The sequence below is a fragment of the Protopterus annectens genome, chromosome 8.part0 (assembly GCF_019279795.1).
Source record: "Protopterus annectens isolate FY-2018-M chromosome 8.part0, PAN1.0, whole genome shotgun sequence".
Taxonomy (NCBI): domain Eukaryota; kingdom Metazoa; phylum Chordata; order Ceratodontiformes; family Protopteridae; genus Protopterus; species Protopterus annectens.
The window spans coordinates 381,315,399-381,337,061 of NC_056741.1; the positions used below are offsets into that span (position 1 = coordinate 381,315,399).

The 21,663-nt window shown below is 43.0% G+C and overlaps 1 protein-coding gene across 6 annotated transcripts in view; it reads right to left on the reverse strand.

Moving 5' to 3' along the window:
• Positions 1 to 21,663, reverse strand: part of LOC122808820 (gamma-aminobutyric acid receptor-associated protein-like 1) — a 404,699-nt gene that overhangs the window by 36,711 nt on the left and 346,325 nt on the right. For all 6 annotated transcript variants that reach the window (XM_044079890.1, XM_044079891.1, XM_044079886.1 and 3 more), the window contains one exon: positions 364 to 482. In XM_044079890.1, coding sequence (XP_043935825.1) covers positions 364 to 482 — 119 coding nt within the window. The remainder of the gene's footprint in view (positions 1 to 363; positions 483 to 21,663) is intronic.

The window sequence follows — 21,663 nt, forward strand, 5'->3', positions numbered from 1 at the left end:
TAAAGCTCCTCTGTCACAAAGTCAGAGTACCGTAGACAATTATTATTCATATCTGTCTTTGCATTGTGCCATGGTGCACTGCAACCCATGGCCCTCCACATATGATGCAAGGTTACTTTAGCACTTTGGTCCTTACAATATCCAGCAAGAGGTCCACAGGGCACACTTCTCATGTATATACACTCATCCACACACTTGCCAGAATAAGGCATTTCTATTTTTCACATTTAACTAGTGTGCTCTTAGTACAGGGCATTCCTCAAACTGTTCCAATGGTTTAGAATAAAATACAATACAATACAGTCAACATTTACAGGGTGAGGGAAAAACAATAAGATTAAAGTAATTTTTCCTATAATTTACCTCATAGACTTGGCCCATTGTTGCACTGGAAGGTGGAAGGACATTATTTACAAAGAAAAAGAGAGCCTCTTCTGGACGAAGTTGTATTCTCTTTCGAATAAGGAAACAGAACTGCCCAACTGGGGAAAGAAAAACAAAAATAATAATAAATCTACGAAAAACAGTTCTTCTTATGAAATGCAGTAAATACCAACATAAAATTTTGGCTTAAAAGTTGACTCAATTCCAAAACAAAACTGATAATCGACACCTTGCTCTGTTAAAAGAAAAATAATCACAGTGGTACTCTAATGGAATAGTACAGCTCAGCAAAGTACTTACTGTCATGGTAGATTGTTTTCAGCAGGTAATGTTTTTTTTTTTTTTTTTTTTTTTTTTTTTTTCTGTTATCAATCCCCTAGTAGTAAGACAGCACACCTCATCTAGTAAAAGGGCTGTAAGCATGCACCACTATACAGTCCGTACATATTCATGTCCTGTACAGTTCTTCTGAAGCAAGATGGCATGGGTAATAAAAATGCCTAAAAAAGCTACCTAAACAAACCTTATGATTAATGAAGAAAGGAGGGGTAAAAGAAAAATAAAAGATGTAATGCTCAGGCTGTGGGGATAGTAAGTTTAGTACAGTACTATTAGTACATCTGCCATGTAAAGCACAGTTGTGTGAAATCTTACCATAACAGTAGATGTCCCTCTCTTCACTGTTGCAATATTCATAACCTAAGGAATCTCCTGCCAAGGACAGCCCAACATCCGATCAGTATACCAAAGCCTTTAATACTAACAGGCATTGTACATCACACATATGCTCCATGCACAAGTCACAGGGCACAAAGATGATGTACAGATGCACACATTCAGAACTGGAAAAGCCTCAGGAGCAGAAGAATGCCTCTAAGGATAAGAAAAAAAACACGTACATACAGAAGGAGAAAGAGGAGAAAAGTCCCTCGCCAGGAGGGCAAGAAAGAGCATGCTACAGCAGAGGGGGCAGGAGGGAAGGAGCAAACACACTGCAATGGTGAAGACAAGCATATCTACTATTATGGTAAGATTTTACACAACTGTACTATGTCCTTCCATATCACTTGCAGTATTCATACCCTACGGGAAAGTACAAAAGCTCAAGAGGAAGCCTGGAAGGAGGATGGCATGGAAGACTCCCCCAGAAACCCATGCAGAATAGCCCTGGCAAAGCCAGCTCAGGCCCTAGAAATAACATCCAACTTGAAATACTTAGTAAAAGTATGAACAGAAGACAAAGTATGCACAGCCTCAAGGATGGAACTGGTATCCAGCCCCTTAAAAAAAGCACTACAGGAGCCAAAAGACCTGGTAGAAAGAGCCTTTACTGATGAGGAAAGACATTTACCATGAAAAGAATAACAAAGAAATAGCCTTAGAAATCGAGGAAGAGATGATTTGTTTAAGAAAAGCCAAACCCAAAGACCTGGGATAAAGGGAAATAAAAACCTGCTCAGGTTTATGAATACGTTTAGTTTTATCCGAATAACATCTGAGCTGTTTTAGCAAACCCATGTGAAGAACCTTCTCACTGGCAGACTGTGGAGAAGGAAAAAAGGAAGGCAGATGAACAGACCGATTAAGGGTCAACTCAATGGTGGTGAAGGTTTGGCCTTTAGGAGAGAATTTAAAGGGCAAGCCCTGATTCTGGATGCATGTCTGTACCCACCATGAGAGCTCCTGCCTGAGGCAAGTTATCAGCTGTATCTTGGTGTTCAGGGGCAGAGTGCTCTGACACCACACATTCTTTAGATACCACTGAAGCTTCCTCATGTGTAGACTGGCTAGTGGCACCTTGTGGATACAGGATGCCATGTACCCCAGAACTCTGTGGAATTATCTGGCTGTAACACACTAACTTCTGGAAGTAGCTGGTCAAAAAGGTGACCATGTCAAAGGGGAGGAAGGCCTTTTGGATGGAAGAGTCCAGGAGTGCCTCTAAGAAAACCATCTCTTTGGATGGCACAAAGATGGACTTCTTTAGATTTAGACTGAACCCCAAGAAGGTTGAGGTCCTGTGTAAATTTCAGGTCTTTGAGAATCTGTGACTGGTCTGAGGCCTGTATTAGGCAATCATCCAGGTAGGGGTAAATCTGGACCTCTTTGGTCCTGCAGTAAGTAATGGCAGGAGCTAGGTACTTTGTGAAACCCATGGTGTAGCAGATAGTCCAAAGGGCAGAGCTGAAAACTAATAATGACTGGAGCTTTCTCTGAAGTGAAGAAAGCTTCTGTGCAACTGTGAGATGGGGATGTGAAGGTAGGTGTCTTTTAGATCTAATGACACCATGAATGTCTGAAAGTACAGTTGTGTACACTTACCATAAATGTAGATGTTCGAGTGTATTCACTGTTGCAGTCATTACATTTGGGTTATCTGCTTGCAGGTAGCCCTCAGTCAGCCTGATTAACAAAGTCAGTTGTGTCCCTTCTTCCATGATGTCAGGTTGTCAGGGGTATAAAATATGAAGCCGACGCCATTACATCAGTTTTTCTTGCCCCAGATGTCAGGTGCCCACCCAATGGAAAGCAATTAAATATAAAAGTACAAAGATAAATCTCCAACAAAAAAGCAAAAGACACCAAAAAGGCTTTTAAGCACAGTAAAAGAAAAGTAGAGGTATAGCCAAAAGAAGTTAGGGGGCTGGAGGGAGGGTAACCAGGACTGCAACAGTGAATACACTCTAACATCTACATTTATGGTAAGTGTACACAACTGTACTATGTTCTTCGCATTTCACTGTTGCAGCCATTACATTTGGGTAGATTCCCAAAGCTATGGTTGGGAGGAGGAATTTAGACAGCATTAGGGCCTGCTATAAGGCCCTGCAAGCACATCAACCAAGTAACGAACACTGATAAATTCAACCCGAAATCAACTCTCTAGAATCAGCGAACTTTAATAGACCAGCGCCAGTAGAAAACAGCCCCAATACACTTAAGCAGATGAACCAGCATACAAAACAAAAGCTATTAAAAGCAATAGCTGTTAAAAGCATAAAATACAGTTAAACAACCATGGAATACTTCGCGCTTTCACCCATATATTCAGTCGGGCATCATCAGAGTAAATCATCTTGATGCCTTACTTGTCCCTCTAGTTACGGATTGGAAGCCTGATTCAAGACAAGCAGTTGAGTCAGGCACTATTAAAAGCCCAATTGGGAAGTTTTGAAACTAAACTTAAAAAATGTAAATCTTTACAGATGGACAACGTGTTTTTGGAGAGGTCGATTGAGCTTAAGCAAGTGCCGCAGGGCTTAAGGATGTTTAAACTGCCGATGGGCTTTGATGTTGGAACAGGATTTCAGGAACTTCTGGCTTTCTTCGACCGGACAGGTATTGAATTAATGCACATCATTATTCGGAACAACAATAATAGATTAGAAAAGTTAAAAGAGGAATTGGGGCAACTCAATAGTAACATCACAAAAGATCTACTTTTTGAGTTTAACAAACACCAATATAAGATTTTATATGAAACTGACAATTTTGTGAAAAAAGGCCTGGACTCAAAGACATTTAAATTAAACAGGGATAGTAGAGACTATGCTAACAATCAGGTATACTCTCATTTTAGGGAGTTTAAACGAGTGAATGTTAAACCAAATTCGGAGATTAACACCAATACAGGGGATAATTCCCGACAGGATATGTACAAATGTAAATGGACAATTTGAGGATTGTCTTGAGGATGACTTGTTGACAGAAACTGATGCTTTTGAGGGGAATGAAGTTTTTTTAGACCCTCATCCTATAAGGCGCTCGGAACGTATTCGCAAGCGCAAACAGTTTTCACATTTGCCACAACAAGGGAGGGGGAGGGCGCAGAGGTTTTTCAACAACAAGCGAAGGTGGTCCCAGGTGAACAACATACCACTATAGATAGTCAAGGTTTTGGCTCTCAGCACGATGAAACATTTTTGTTACATAATGACTAACTTTGACGCTCACTGTGACATCGCATTAAGGGATGCACCCCCCCTCCCTTTTACAAATTCCCTCCACTTCTTCACCTGTGGGTGTAGATATTTCTTGTACAGCACCACTACAGCCACATAGGGTGAAATATGTGCTTTGAAGGTAGTTTCAACGCGAGCACTGAACTTTTGTATGTCAATGAACTGAATGGGAGAGGCTCCTTTGAATCAACACAAAGCCTTGACACCGGACTTGTATGCAACTTTGTCAAAGTTGATAGCGTGTATATAGAATTACACCAATTTGGATTCAACTAATGATTATTTGTCCCTGTTTAAGAAGGGGTTCACCTTTGTGCCTATGTTTAGGAATGAAATAGCAAACATTTTAGTCAATTTAAGAATGTATACTAGACAACTGAACTTGGAAATGTTTTTCATAAGAATCCAAATCCGATGAATGACAATATAATTGTGCTTAAAAGGTCAAGTACATTTATTCCCCCTGCACATCCATGTATACACATTTTTGAGAATATGTGTGAATTGCAACTTAGAAGGATGGTCAGAGGGTTGGGCAGTCAGTCTGATCATATGACATCTGGTGAGCGATTTTGCGTTCTAGAGTTGACATCCTCTAACAATTATAAGGTAATGAAACTGGATAAAGGAGGAGGGGTGGTGATCATGTTGTCTACAGACTACTCAAACAAAATGTCCAGTCTTTGGAATGATACCATTACATACACAAGAGTTTCAAGGAATGAGATGTATATGGCTTACACCAAAATTGACTGGCTTTTGTATGAGTGGTTTATGGAGGGGGGTCATTGATGGTAATGAGCACCACTATTTGTTAGTTGATTCACCTGTGACCTCCTCCATATTTGGAATACCTAAGATTCACAAAAATCAAAATGACCCAACCTTCCGTCCTACAGTGTCTGCTAAAGGTTCTAAAACTGAGGCAATGGCTTTGTTTGTGGATTTCCATTGTAAAACCATTACTAAAGGTTTGTCACACATTTTAAGGGACTCATGGCATTGCCTAGAAGTGATTAGACAATCAGTTTGATGAGCCCTTTATAATGGTGACAATAGATGTTATTAACCTTTTTTCAGTTATCCCGCAGACACAAGGGTTGGAAATGTTTAATACATGTCTGGAGAAGTATAGTGGTTTTCACACAGTTAAGCGTTCATTGTTGGTAGATCTCATGGAACTTATTTTGTCAAACAATTTTATTGGTTTTCAGGGTGAATTATATAGGCAAGTTACAGGGGTTGCCATGGGCGCCAAATGCGTGCCTATTTATGCCAATTTGGTATTGGCACAATGGGAGATGGAGAAGGTGTTCTCTACAGATTTTATGCATAACATTAAATTGTATTTATGTTACCTTGACGATATTTTGATTTTTTGGAATGGGACAATTGAGGATATTCACAAATTTGTTGATTTTCTTAACACCACAACATTTCTTAAATTTACATACAAGATTCATGGCAACACATGTAATTTTTTGGATATTTTATTATATAGGAATGTATTTGAAGCTGGTATTAACATAGATTCTAGTATTTACCGTAAAAAAACATATTCAAACAATTTTTTACATTTTCAAAGCTGTCACCCCCAATTCCAAAAAAGGAATGTTGTAAAGGGACAAATGGTCAGACTTTCTAGATTAATCAGTGAAGATGAAAGGTTACAGTTCGAATTAACAAGTCTTGTTAACATGTTTACAGAAAGAGGCTACCCACTTGAAGTTTTGATTAAAACAAGAAATGAAATAGAGGTTAAAAGACATTTGGTTTTTAAACCAATTTTGAAAGGGGGCCTATTGAAAGAGGTTCACGATGAGAACAATTTGGCCTTACCTACAAATACAGGCCATGCAAAACGAGCTATGATTTTACCCTATAACGGGCAATCAGAATACATAACTAAAATTATTAGGTTCACATGGTATGGTGTCCTAGACAAAGACATTAAGTGTTTTAGGGAGCTCCCCAGTATTTACATATAGTAGGGGTAGGAATTTAAAAGAACTGATGGAAACAGAACACAACACTGGACTCTACAAGAGTTCCAAGATGAGCAAATGTGGCTCATGTAGTGTATGTAAGTTCATTAACAATGGCCCATACGTAGTGGTTCACAACTTTTACAAAACTATTAAGTGTCCAGGTTATTGTAACTGTAACACCAGGAGGGTGGTGTATATTGCTACATGTTTAAGTTGCCCCATTTTTACGTGGGGAAAACTATAAGAAAATTAAGGTTAAGAATTTTACAGCATTTAAGGGACATTAGGAATAAAAAGACTAGCAATGCTTTATATATGCATAGCTTAAGTTGCTCTAATTTCAAATTTTTTTTATTTTTCGTGGTAGATAGAATACCTGATAATGACAGAGGGGGCAATGTTAAGATCTTGCTGGAGGTGAGGGAGAGCATATGGCAACTCAGGCTAGATGCTTCTAAACCTCCAGGTATTAACAATCATATTTCTCTGTCTAGTTTTTTAAAATATAAATCCTTAGTTATTTGATCTTTTTATATCTATAGTCTTTGGATAGGCATAGATAAGGTATTTAAAACATTTTTGTATTTAATATATTTAACATACAATTTATTAGTATGTTTAATTTCTTGAGAGTTCATATATCGTGGCTGAGCTGGTTTACACTGTTTATATTGTTTTTAATTGTTTCTGCAATTATAGCGACTGGTTAATTTAGAGGGCGGGTGTAGAAATTGAAATTATTTTAGTAATTGAAGAGCATCATGATGGTTTACTCTGATGATGCCCGACTGAATATACGGGTGAAAGCGCTAAGTATTCCGTGGTTGTTTAACTGTATTTTATGCTTTTAACAGCTATTGCTTTTAATAGCTTTTGTTTTTTAAGCTGGTTCATCTGCTTAAGTGTATTGGGGCTGTTTTGTACTGACGCTGGTCCATTAAAGTTCGCTGATGCGGGTTGAATTTATAAGGCCCTGCAAGACTGCAGTGGCAAAGCCAGCTCTGGATTTAAAGAAAATTGGCAAATGATAATGCTTGGCGAAAGTATGTACAAAACTCCAGGTAGCAGCTTCTAGGATGTCCCTGGTAGGGACGTCTCTGAGAAAGGCTGTAGAGGTAGATGCAGCCCTGGTGGAGTGAGGTCTGATCCCCTGGGGGATAGGTTTTCCATGGTGCTTATAGCAGAAATGAATGCAATGGCTTATCCATTTAGAAATGGTTTGCTTTGAAATAGCCTTCCCCTCTGCCCCTGCAGCAAATGCAACCATAAGTTTTTCAGATTTCCTTTGAGGTTTAGTCCTGACCAAGTAGAATCTAAGTTGTCTGTGCACATCTAAGGAATGCAGTGTCCGTTCTCCTTTATTTTGTGGATTGGGAAAGAAGGTTGCCAAATGAATGGACTGATTAAGAGGCACTCTAGATACCACCTTGGGCATGAAGGATGGACTGGTTCTGAGGGACACCCTGTCCGCATGAAAGATGATGAAAGGCTCCACTGCCATAAGGGCCTGTAATTCAGATACCCTTCTAGCTGAAGTGATTGCTAAAAGGAAATATGTTTTCCAAGAAAGAAATGTCAAGTCTGCAGTAACAGCTGGCTCGAAAGGAGGTAGAGTGAGTTTCTCCAAGACAAAGTTAAGGTCCCAGGCTGGGGTTGGAGCTCTCCTGGGTGGTCTCAAAGTTTTGGCCCCTCTGAGGAACTGATTGAGCAGTGGATGAGAGAAGAGGGGAGGTTCTGTGTTATAATGAGCTGAAATGGCTGAGGTGTGGATTTTAATGGAGGAAAAAGACAGGCCCTTGTGAAACATCTCAGTTAAGTATTGTACAATCTGAGGTAAATTGGGCGCTGCTATGCTCATCCCTTGAGATTGGTTCCAGGCAGAGAATCTTTTCCATTTTTCAGCATAAGATTTTCTAGTACTAGGCCTCCTTGTCTGTAAAATGATATCCATCACAGGTTTGCTGAGGGATGGTAAAGGAGAGATTAAGTAATTAGCCAGGCTGCAAGGTTCAGTGTTAGAAGCTGAGGGTGCAGAATCTGCTTCTCCTGCTGAGACAGCAGGGAAGGAGTCTGAGGCAGGTGCCATGGAGATAACAGTGACACACTGCGCAGGAGGGGGTACCAGTGTTGGCACGGCCAGTCTGGAGGAATCAAAATCACCCTTGGTTTGTCCTGTTTGATTTTTAGTAGTACTTTGGAGAGCAGTGGCAGAGGGGGGAAGGCATAGACTGATAGGTTTTTCCAACTGAAGGACAGAGCATCCACTTTCCAGGCTTGTTTGTGGGGAGTCCTTGTGCAAAATTTGTCCAACTGGTAGTTCTGGGGAGAGGTAAACAGGTCTATATCTGGGCTCCCCCATTTGCCTGTCAACATGTTGAAAGTCATTGGTTCCAGTTTCCACTTGTGTGGGTCCACGAGGTTTCTGCTTAGTCCATCTGCCAGTGTATTTAATTTTCCTGGCAGGAATTGAGCTTGTAGGTGCACTTGGTAGCTTAAGGCTGTGTTCCACAATGCCATGGCTAGTCTGCAGAGGGTGTAAGAATGTGTACCCTCTGCTTGTTTATGTACCACATAACAGTGGTGTTTTCCATCTTTACCATTAGTTGTCCTGGAAGAATGTGGTCCTTGAAGGCTGTCAGAGCATTCTGTACAGCTAACATTTCTTTTTGATTGATATGCAGGTGCATTTGACTTGGGTTCCATTTGCCCAGAATGCACTTCCCTGCCAGATGAGCCCCCCATGCATAGCCTGATGAGTCTGTTGATAGGGTTGGGGCGGCAGGGGGTGGTGTGAAATGTAGTCCCTTGTTTTGGTGGCAGGCCTCTGCCCACCAAGGGCACTGTAGGCCTAGGCAAGGTATGATAGGAATCATTGCTTCTAGGTCCTTGAGAATGTTGACACCATAGGCTTTTTAGATACCACTGTAGTTTCCTCGTATGCAGTCTTGCATATGGAATTAGAAGAATGCAGGAGGCCATGAAACCCAAGGCTTGTTTGCAGTATTTGTCTTGCAGATAGCAGGGTTTTTGTGGCCACTTGTCTGAAGTAGGTTGTCAAATGAATTTGTTTCTCTGGCGTGAGGTTAAGCCATCTGGGAAGTTGTACTCAAGCTTGCTCCCAGGATTATAATCTATTGACAGGGTACCAGGTGCGATTTCCTTTCATTTATGGTGTACCCCAGACAAGTTAGAACCCTTTGTACAAAGGCCAGATGATTCAAAAGCATGTCCTGGCTAAAAAGCTAAAAAGAGACTGTAATGACTTCCGTGTCGGCAACATATTTATTTGGCCGAGATATAATGAGACAGTAGTAACTCGAGAAGCAAATCAAGTGAATAATGATATAGTGAGCAGTGTAACCACTAACATCAATGTCACTAACTCAGACAACACAATACCTAATAGTGGTTTGCTTTCTTCAGAAGTGGATACTGCTTCACCTGCTTCCTCTCTGCCTTGCAACCAGCAAGGTTTGAAAAATGTTACAACAGGAGCCAGACCGAAAGAAGGCACTCATACTCTGAATATTGCTCCCAATATGTCATCGATTTTAAACTCCCCGCTTCCTTACAAACAGCGAGCCCGATCGATCGTCCAGCAGGGGAAGGGGGCGCAAAATATCTGGAGACAATTGGGAGAACAGGAAGAAGAAACACTGAATGTTTTATTCTTCAATGTTTCATCTCGTGAGTTGACTGAATCTGAATGTACTGTACTTAACAAAGGTCTTTCGTTTATCCCTTCTCGGGGCAGTGAACTTTCTGATACTCTTATAATGCTCCGAAAGTTTACTAGAAAACTGGCCCTGAAACTTTTATTTTCTGATGAAAGTAATACTGAACATAATGCCTTATTGTTAAAAAATACTGCTCTTAAAAGGAAAAGCACATTTAATCCACCGCTACCCAGCTCTATTGACTGTTTCTTACGTGCGTTTTATCAAATAAATATCTTTTGCTGTTCATCGTGGAAGCTTCAGTGATTTGTATATATACTGATCGTTTCATTTTTGCTGAAGCTTTGGATGATCGTGCTGGGTCTGGTGCTGCTAATTTGGTTTCTCTTGTTTTATTTCCTGGCTAATCATCACGCGATGGAAAACTTAAATATTGAACTGGATTATACACCGAAAGTTGCCAGTGATGCCATGAATTGGAATGCTATATTCCACCAACGTGATAATTCTTTATTGAACTTTGATAATCAAGGTAATGTTCCACTAGAGGTGAATACCCACAATGAGAATATGCAAGAGTTCTATGGAGATTTGAGGAGCTTGGAGAGCAATCTTTACAAACTTCATAGGCTCCTTTGGCAGAGAAAACATCTAGAGGCGTGCCTGCATTTTAAAGTCATTCCGCGGGGCATGCGTGTGCTCTGCATGCCGAGCTATGGAGAAGCGCATCCCGAGCTCCTACGAAGATGGCAACAACTTAACCTGGATCTTGGCAACAGATATTAGAGAGTACACATTGATTATTTTCAACCGGTGGAAAATGAATTAATTGACAAAGTTGAAGGTGAGCATAACCATATGGTTACTAAATATAAAAGTGAACACTGCTTATCTAAACTGAATAGCATGCTATCACAAGTGACTTTCTACAGTAATAAGCTAGAACAAGTGAAACTAAAAAAGCTAAAAAGAGACTGTAATGACTTCATTATCGTGGCAACATATTTATTTGGCCGAGATATAATGAGACAGTAGTAACTCGAGAAGCAAATCAAGTGAATAATGATATAGTGAGTAGTGTAACCACTAACATCAATGTCACTAACTCAGACAACACAATACCTAATAGTGGTTTGCTTTCTTCAGAAGTGGATACTGCTTCACCTGCTTCCTCTCTGCCTTGCCAGCAAGGTTTGAAAAATGTTACAACAGGAGCCAGACCGAAAGAAGGCACTCATACTCTGAATATTGCTCCCAATATGTCATCGATTTTAAACTCCCCGCTTCCTTACAAACAGCGAGCCCCGATGCGATCGTCCAGCAGGGGAAGGGCGCAAAATATCTGGAGACAATTGGGAGAACAGGAAGAAGAAACACTGAATGTTTTATTCTTCAATGTTTCATCTCGTGAGTTGACTGAATCTGAATGTACTGTACTTAACAAAGGTCTTTCGTTTATCCCTTCTCGGGGCAGTGAACTTTCTGATACTCTTATAATGCTCCGAAAGTTTACTAGAAAACTGGCCCTGAAACTTTTATTTTCTGATGAAAGTAATACTGAACATAATGCCTTATTGTTAAAAAATACTGCTCTTAAAAGGAAAAGCACATTTAATCCACCGCTACCCAGCTCTATTGACTGTTTCTTACGTGCGTTTTATCAAATAAATATCTTTTGCTGTTCATCGTGGAAGCTTCAGTGATTTGTATATATACTGATAGGTTTTTCCAACTGAAGGACAGAGCATCCACTTTCCAGGCTTGTTTGTGGGGAGTCCTTGTGCAAAATTTGTCCAACTGGTAGTTCTGGGGAGAGGTAAACAGGTCTATATCTGGGCTCCCCCATTTGCCTGTCAACATGTTGAAAGTCATTGGTTCCAGTTTCCACTTGTGTGGGTCCACGAGGTTTCTGCTTAGTCCATCTGCCAGTGTATTTAATTTTCCTGGCAGGAATTGAGCTTGTAGGTGCACTTGGTAGCTTAAGGCTGTGTTCCACAATGCCATGGCTAGTCTGCAGAGGGGGTAAGAATGTGTACCCTCTGCTTGTTTATGTACCACATAACAGTGGTGTTTTCCATCTTTACCATTAGTTGTCCTGGAAGAATGTGGTCCTTGAAGGCTGTCAGAGCATTCTGTACAGCTAACATTTCTTTTTGATTGATATGCAGGTGCATTTGACTTGGGTTCCATTTGCCCAGAATGCACTTCCCTGCCAGATGAGCCCCCCATGCATAGCCTGATGAGTCTGTTGATAGGGTTGGAAGGCAGGGGTGGTGTGAAATGTAGTCCCTTGTTTTGGTGGCAGGCCTCTGCCCACCAAGGGCACTGTAGGCCTAGGCAAGGTATGATAGGAATCATTGCTTCTAGGTCCTTGAGAATGTTGACACCATAGGCTTTTTAGATACCACTGTAGTTTCCTCGTATGCAGTCTTGCATATGGAATTAGAAGAATGCAGGAGGCCATGAAACCCAAGGCTTGTTTGCAGTATTTGTCTTGCAGATAGCAGGGTTTTTGTGGCCACTTGTCTGAAGTAGGTTGTCAAATGAATTTGTTTCTCTGGCGTGAGGTTAAGCCATCTGGGAAGTTGTACTCAAGCTTGCTCCCAGGATTATAATCTGTTGCCAGGGTACCAGGTGCGATTTCCTTTCATTTATGGTGTACCCCAGACAAGTTAGAACCCTTTGTACAAAGGCCAGATGATTCAAAAGTATGTCCTGGCTTTCTGCCTAAATTAGACAGTCATCCATGTATGGGTATATTTGAATATTTCTTAGCCTGCAAAATGCAATAACTGGAGCTAGGGACTTTGTGAATACCCTGGGCACAGTAGATAAGCTAAAGGGCAGTGCAGAGAACTGATGGTGTGTGTAGCCTGCTTTGAAGCGTAAGTATCTTTTGCAAGATTCCCTGATTGGGATGTGCAGTTATGCTTCTTTGAAATCTAGTGTTGCCAACCAGGCATCTTTGCCTAGCATAGGAAAGAACTGGTGAAGAGTCAGCATCTTGAATTTTGGAATCTCCAAAAAGGTGTTTAGAGTAGACAGGTCCAGGATAGGATGCCATGAATTGTCTTTTCTGGGTACCAGGAAAAGTCTCGAGTAGAAACCCGGCCCCTTTTCTTCTTCTGGTACCAGCTGAATAGCCCCCATGCTTAAGAGAGAAAGTATTGGTTTTGGGGCCTCGGCCCACTGATTTGAGGGTAGGTCCGGCCACTTGCTTGGTGTTGGCAACGTGTGGAAGTAAATCCCTGGGAACCCATTTGTCCTGGGTAATGAGTTCCCAATTCTTGGCATGAAGAGCAATCATTTCCCCCAAAGGAGCAGTCAGTTGATAAGTGCTTGGAAATTTTTAAAGGAAGTCATTGAGACAGTTTTCCATAGGGGGGAGTCTTATTATTATTTCCAGATTTGGAAGCAGAGGCCCCCACTGCTTAGTTCTGTGTGTCCCCTAGGAGTGAAACCTGGGTTTTTTGCTGTGTCTGGGTTTGGCTTGAGAAGACCTGGAAGGGGCAGGAAAGGACCAATTCTTAGAGGGCCAGTGCCTACTAAATCTAGGAGGCTGAACTTGTAAAAAATCTTTAACAGTTTGCATAGATTTAGCTTTATCTTCCATCTTTTTAAGAACTTCCTCAGCCTTGTTGCCAAACAGGCGTTCCTGATTTAAAGGAGCATCCAACAATTTAGCTTTAACATGATCAGGCAAAGATTGCTTCTTACGCCAAGCATGCCCTCTGAGCACAGACCCAGTAACAGCAGCCCTGCAAGAGGCCTCTAATGAATCAAAACCACATTGCAATGTATGTTTTCCAACTTGTTCAGGAGAATGCATTAAATCCTGTAATTCTTTATTTTCCACACAGTCAGGAATCATCATTTTCTGTTTAAGCAGTCCAATAACATGTTACTGATACTTTAACATATGAAACTGGCAGTTTAAAGCCCTAATGGCCAAGGTTGCAGAAGTGTAAACTTTCTTATCCCATCTATCCAGCGCCCTGGAGTCTCTATCAGAAGGGGTAGGATTTTTAGCAGTAGAAGCCTTAATGCCATTGGGCCCCTGTGAAGTAGTCTCTGGATCTGCAATAGGATTTTTAAAAAGGAACTTGTGGGACTCAGGGACCCTATAGTATCGGTCAGGTTTTCTGGAAGCAGGAGGCAGGAAATCAGGGACCAAACTAAATTCCAAAAAAGCATCATCAACAATGTGTAGTACAGGAGGAATAGCTAAAGGCCTATGCTGAGGTAGGAGAAGGAAATCCCTAAGCTTCTTTTTTGAATCAAAAAAATCTTGGCTTTCCCAGTGGAAATGCTCCCTTAGAGTATGTAAGGTTTCTCCAAAAGAAAAATCCACAGGAGGGGAAGCAGAGGGAATGGAGTCCTCTGCATCAGAATCTTCATAAGTAGATAAGGGCAAATCCAGATCATCAGAAGAATCAGTAAAAAAACAGAATCCTGATCAGAAGACTCATAATCAACTTCAGTCCTAGGCCTCTTAGAAGGGGGGGGGGGGTTGGCTACCCCCGATTAGAGTAATTAGATCATCAGCCATTCTTATCATTTGTTTTTTAGGCATAGAGGCCTAAGCGCAAGTGGCCTGGGCGTAGTTTTTTAGGCATGGATTGAGATTTAGGCCTAAGTAAAGAAGGAGGCGTTGATTTAATATGCATGTCCGTAGGCCTAAATACACCCTCAGAAGCCGGTGCCTGCACAGCAGCTTCAGACCCATCCAAGGTAGAGACATCCGCGGGTTCCATAGTTGAAGCATCCTGCGGCATACCGGACTCCAAATGGGTCTCAGTAGAGGCCTGCGAATCAGAAGTAGCGGGTAACAGGGGCTGCAAAAGCGCCTGAGTACCGGCGAACTGGTGACTGGCTTAGAAGCGTCATCGTCAGTTTTGGACCTCAGCAGCCTGTCTCTGTCTTTATCTTTGCATTTCTTCGGAATCCCAGTAGTTGGATGGCTAACCGGCGACATTTCTGGATAATTAAACTGAGAACCGAAATATTTAGAGGCGAAAATATACCGATGACGGATAGTGCGCCAATTAAATAAAGCACAAAACCGACAGCAAGGTACGTCGTGGTCAGGGCCTAGGCAAGGAATACAGTATGAATGAAAATATTTATGAGGCATTTGCTTTCCACAAGTAATGCAATTATTAAATTTTACTGACATCGGTAAGGAGCAAGAAAAAGTTTCCCCAACGGGGTACTTGGCTTTAGTTGAAAATGTCTGTTCGAAAACGAAAATTTCAGGAGTCTGCCAACTGGCACTTGCGAACTGCTTCTGCTTCGGGCACCACGCGTCAAGAAAGACATATTAAAAAGATGTCGGCTGCATGTTTTATACCCCCGACATAATGACGTCATGGAAGAAGGGATGGCAATAGGTGCAGGACCCAAGACTTTGTTAATCAGGCCGACTGAGGGCTACCTGCAAGCAGATAACCCAAATGTAATGACTGCAACAGTGAAACACGAAAAACATCGGCTAACACGGGGAGTAGTTTCTGCAGAGTCAAAACTCTGAATTTTGGTTCCCTGAGAAAAAGCTGGACAGGTCAGAATGGGAGGGCAAGACCCTTCTTTTCTGGCTACCAAGAAGAGTCTTGAATAAAATCCTTTCCATTTTTGATCTTCTGGAACAGAGTCTTCTGCTCTGTGGGAACATAAAATGTGAATTTATTCTACTGCCAGAGTTTTTTAACATCTGGGTATCCTGAGAATTTTAAGGGCTCTTTGAAACTAAGTTTGTAACCATAGGCAATAATATTTAGAAGCCAGTGAGCTGAGGTAATAGGGGTCTAGTTTTGAGAGAAATGGTACAGCCTTCCTCCTAGCTTTGGGGTGGGGTTGGGGAGGGGGGAATGGAAGCGGAGAGTCATAACTGCTCTCTGGCAGAGGTAGGTGTCCCAGAACTCCCTTGTCAGAGTGTGAGGTCCACTGCCTAGATCGTTGTTGCTGTGGACTATGCCTGGGAGGTCTTGTCCCTCTGAGGCTTTCTCTGTTTGCTCCAAGACTGGGTGGGAAAGGACCAATGTTTAGCCAGAAAAGTCCTGCTGAACCTGGGGGGGTTGCACTTATAGGACGTCCTTTACTGCTTGCATAGATTTTGCCTTGTCCTCCATCATTTTGAGGACTGCTTCGGACCCAAAAGGCATTCTTTGTCCAGGGGACATGCAAGAGATTAGCTTTTACCTAGTCAGGCAGGGGCTACTCCCTAAGCCAAGCATGTCTCCTAATCACTGTGCCAGTGGAAGCTGCCCTACAGGAGGCTTCCATGGCATCTACCCCCAGTGAGTGGAGTATTTTGCCACTTGAAAATTGGAACGGCACAGATCTAAAAGTTCCTTACAAAGGTTTTTTTCCTCTAGACTACAGAGCTTTTGTTTTAGTTGGTCAAGAATGGTTTGCTGGTGTTTGAACATATGAAATTGACAAATGAGGGCCCTCATAGTGAAGGTAGCTGAAGTGTATACTTTCTTTCCAAATTTATCAAGAGCCCTACTTTCTCTAGCCGTAGGTAAAGGGTTCCTAAATGTACTGGTCTTAGACCCCCTTACGGTCAGTTGTGACCACTCCAGGGTCTGCAGTTGGGTTTTTAAACAGGATTTAACGAAGCATCCTGTAAAATATCTTCCACTACTTCCAGGATAGGTGGAATTGCTAGGGGGTTGTGCTCAGGGAGGTATAAAAACTCCTGGACTCTCTTTTTGGCCTGTGGGTATCCTTTTGCTTCTGACTGGAAATGCTGCTTCATAGCGTGAAGAGTCTATCCAAAGGTGAGGTCTTCAGACAGAAAAGCAGAGGGGAAAATTTCCTCTGAATCTAATCCCTCATAAGAGGGGCAAGCGCAGCCTTCCTCAGATGCACAGTCCTCCATATCAGACTTCTTCTGAATGCAGTGGATCAGGGAGGAATTCAGGGTGGGAGTCTTTTTTTCCTCTTCCATGAGGTAATATCCCCGGAGGTCTGTCTGGACCTTACAGTGTCAGTGAGGTCTTCAGCCAATCTGATCAAATCTTGTTGGTGTCCCCGAAACTGGGAACCCACAGGCCTAAGCAAAGACCCTGCCACAATGCCTGTGTTTTAGCACAAGTTACTCCATAGCATATAAACGGACAACGCTTACCTTTTATTGACAACTGCTGCAGGCATGAACATTATTAATAGAACAGTTAACCACACTGCACCCATGTTTGGGTTAAAAATAACCATGTCTACAACAAGCCCTGTAGAACAGATAGCCAAAGCAAATCCTGATCTACCTCTATAATGAACATCCAGATTATAAAGTCTGGAGAATGCACAAACTAAATTCCAAAGAGAATCCTCAAAAAGATAAGCTGCAGTGGTGGCAACTGATTAGCTGCAGAAAGCCATAACCTCTCCAGATCAGTTCTGCTGCATTTTTCATAAGAAAAAACAGATAACGTTCCATGTGAGTTGTTCATCTCGTCTTTATTTTTACACATGGGTACGGAGCCGAGCCATCGGCTCCGAGTCGGCCGCTTTACTAGCTAAAGATCTCAGAGTAGCTCGAGCCCAGGCCCCCATCCCATGATGCTTTCTGTCCTACCCCAGATCTAGTTTGCTGAACTCAGCATGAGCAAGTATAACTCACTAAATACTCCAGCCGGAGTAAGAAATCCTAGAACAAATCTACCAGACCCCAAGTCTACCCGTTCTTCGAGACCCTGGAGGGGGAAGGTGGGTGGGAATGTAAAAATAAAGGCGAGATGAACAACTCGCATGGAACATTATAGTAAGGACAACTTCTTTATGTGAATCTCGCTGTTTATTCTTACACATGGGTAGTGTCTGAAGCACCCTAATCCTGGGTGGCTCATGGGAGTATATTCCAGAGGACAATGGAACCAAAGAAAGCCCTGTCCCTGGAGGCCCTGTCCACTTTGTAAAGAGTGATAAAGGTATGAAGCTTAGACCAAGTGGCAGCTGCACACAGTGCCCAAAGGTAAATGAGCCGTATAAGCTAAAGACGTGGAGACAGCTCTAGTTGAATGGGCCTTCACACCATGTTCTAATGTTTGGTTCGCTGAACAGTAGATAAGTTTGATGCAGTCAGTTAACCACTTGGAAAGGGCAACTTTAGAAACTGGTAATCCTTTCTTGGCGTCAGCATAAGATACAAAAAGTTGGTCAGATCTTCTAAATTCCTTTGTCCTGCCCAAATAGAATCTCAATTGTCTGTGGACATAAAGTTTATGCAACATGTATTTCAACCGATTAGAATGACTTCTGAAAAAGGTTGGAAGTTGAATAGTTTGGTTCAGATTGGTTTCAGAACACACTTTTGGTAAAAATGAAGGATTAGACCTCAGTGATAGCCTGTCTGGATGGAACACCAAATACAGTGGCTTGACAGAAAGGGCTTGAAGCTCAGATATCCTGTGTGCTGAAGTAATGGCCATCAAGAAAATAGTCTTCCAGGAAAGAAACTTCAACTCACAGGATGATGCGGATTCAAAGGGGGTAAGAATAACATGCGACAGCACAAAATTTAGGGTGTAAAGGGCTGTCTAACAGGAGGCCTAAGATGAATGGTGCCCTTAAGGAAGGCCCAACATAATCTGTGAGACATTAAGTTAAAACCCTTCAGCTCCGAGGTGAAAATTCGAGATGGCAGCCAATTGGACTCTAATAGTGGCAGCTGCAGCACCTTCATGAAAAAGCTTAGAAAGGAATTCCAGGATACTAGGAATCGGGGCAACATAGGGATCAATGTTATTTTCAGAAGCCCAGAAAGCAAACTGCTTCCCATTTACTAGCATACAACTTTCTGGTAGAAGCCTTATGCGAAGATACAAGAATGTGCTGTACCTTCGAAGAAAAACCGTGGCTAGGTAGGGAATTGGAGCAGCCAAGCTGTCAGTCTGAGGGAACGAAGGGAGGGATGGAGGGTCCCTGACGAATGTGTCAGTAGGTCTGGAACTGGGTCCAGAATCCAAGGTTCCTCCAGTTGACAGAGTCGGAGGAAGGGGAACCAAATCTGACGAGGCCAAAGAGGGGCTATTAAAATTAGTGTCCTTCCAAGGGTTTTGGCTTTCTGCAAGAACTTCAGAATTAGGAATATAGGTGGAAAGGCATACAGGAGTCCTGGGGGGCAATCATGTACGAGAGAGTCCCTTGGGCTGTCCCCTGGAGGAGGATTAAGGGCAAAGTAGCTTCTGCATTTGGCATTCATAGGGGATACAAACAGGGTCGCAGCAAGGCTAGGCCCATTTGCGGAAAATCTTCTCCGCAACTTACCGACATGTTGTCCATCTGTATCTCAATCTCCATAGAGGCAGAGTCTCATGGAAGTGCTGCAATGCCAAAAGCACCACTCTCAGCTCCAGAACATTGATGTGCAACTGTGACCGTCTCCACCAGGTGGTGCCTTGGGCTGTTCTTCCCTGAAAACGCCCCCCCCCCCATCAAAGGAGTGTCCGCGGTCACCGTGGCTGATGGCGGGGGGGAACAAATGGTTGACCCACTGTAAGTTGTTGGCTGGTCAACCACCAGCAAAGATCCTTCTTGCAAGAGTCCATAATCATGATTAAGAATGACATGGGCAGTTGTTGGTACGACCACTGGGTGAATAGTAACCACTGAAGAATTCTCATGTGCCTATGTCCCAGAGGAACTGCTATAAGCATAGCTGCCATGGTGTCTTGGAGTTTCAGTACTTGATGGGCCAGTACGTTTCTTCTCTGCAGAATGTCCAAGACCTGGTTTCGGAGAGTGGCTATTCTGTCCAGGGGCAATCTTATTGTGGCAGTGGTAGTGTCTAGTTGTGCTCCGATAAAGGAGATACACTGCGATGGCGACAACACAGACTTTTCGAAATTGATAGTGATGCCTGAGAGCAGAGATTGAGAGTGTGACCCCTGGACAGAATTAGTTGATGCCTGGAGGCAGCAGTATGGAGCCAGATACGTAAACATTTGGACTCCTAGATGCCTCAAGTGAGCCATAACCACTGCCATGCATTTGGTAAACACTCTGGGGGCTGTTGTGGGTCCAAAGGGCAGTGCTCGGAATTGGTAGCGACTGGCTCCCAGCCAGAAACGCAGATGATCCCTGGATGGCTTGGCCATTTTGATGTGGTAGTACGGCATCCTTGAGATCCATACAGCACATCCAATCACCCACTCTGAGGGATGGGAGAATAGACTGAAGCGTGACCATCCTGAACTTCTCCTTCTTTACAAATGTGTCGGTCTGCTGAGATCCAAGATGGGCCTCCAGTCCTGTCTTTTTTGGAACTAAAAAGAATCTGGAGTAAGTTCCAGATCTATCTGGTCTGCTGGGACTGGCTGGATGACTTTTCCTGCAGCCTCTGGATTTCTATTGCTACTTGATCCCTGAGACTGGGTGGAACGTCTGAGATTTTTTTGCCAACCAGTGGATTTTCTAGAAATGGGATGATGTATCCTCTGGTGACAATGCTTTGTACCCAAGAATCTGTAGTAATTCCTAGCCAGGCATCTGGATGCCGAGCGACCCCCGACTGCCTCCAGAGCAGGACAGTTGGGCCTCCTTTCAGGATCGCTGATGGGCCTTACCAAGGAACTGATCCCTGTCGCCCTGGTTCTGCGGGCCCCCTCCGGTGCTAGGGTGGCGTCTTCCATTATTGCCCCCTCCTCTGCCCCTGGAGGGGGGTTCACTACGTGTGTTATGGAAAGCTCCTTGGGACTTTCGGAACCACATTCTTCCACCTTTCTGCCCTTTGGGGTATGGTCTGGTAAGGGTGGAAAAACGGACTCCTACGGCAGAGTCTTTCCCCTCCTGCTCACACCTAGTGAGAATCTCCTTGACTTTATGCCCAAACAGAGAAGAGCCATCAAATGGGGTGTTGAGAAAGGAAGATTTGAGGGCTTCCGCAAAGGAGCATAACCACGTCCAGGACAGTCTCCTAAGAGCTATCGCTGAACCCGCTGCCTGACTCGAACCATCAGCTGCATACGAAATGAGCCGCATGGACATGTTCACAATGGAGTTAAGGGTATTAAGTTGTGCTGTCACTTTGTCCGAGACAGCTCCATCTGTATTACCCTGCAGAGTATCTCCAAGCACTTTCAGATCATCTCTTTGAAGACGGGTGAAATGAGTCAAATAGTTAAGAGATCGCATGGCAAAGGTCGCAGAACTAAAGATGCGTTTCCCGTATCTGTCCATCGCCTTAGAATCCCTATTAGGAGGATGGACAGTGGAAGAGGTTTCTGACAATCTTGGTGGCCGCCACCATAGCATCAACGGGACTCCCTTAGTGAGGAATATCTTGTCTTGGGGGGAGGTGATAAATTTGCTGTGCCTCCGAGGGACCGGTTTCATAGAATCAGGAGACTCGCACGCCCTTTGAGCGACCAATTCCATCAACTCGAAGGGCGGAGTCACCCAGGAGGTGGAAGGTTGAGAAATAAAGGCCTTCAAGAGCACAGATTCATCCTCAGTAGGGCTAACGGACTGCCAGTTACCCCTCTGCTTTAGGACTTCCAGGATATCCGCAAAGGAGATATCCTCCGAGGGGGACTGTGGGGACCCTTCAGATTCCTCTAAGTCGGTGTCTGATGTCAAAGATTTCTGTGGGGAATCTAAATGCCTCCTCTTGCATAATCTCTTCCTGGGAATGTCATTAGTGGGGGCTTC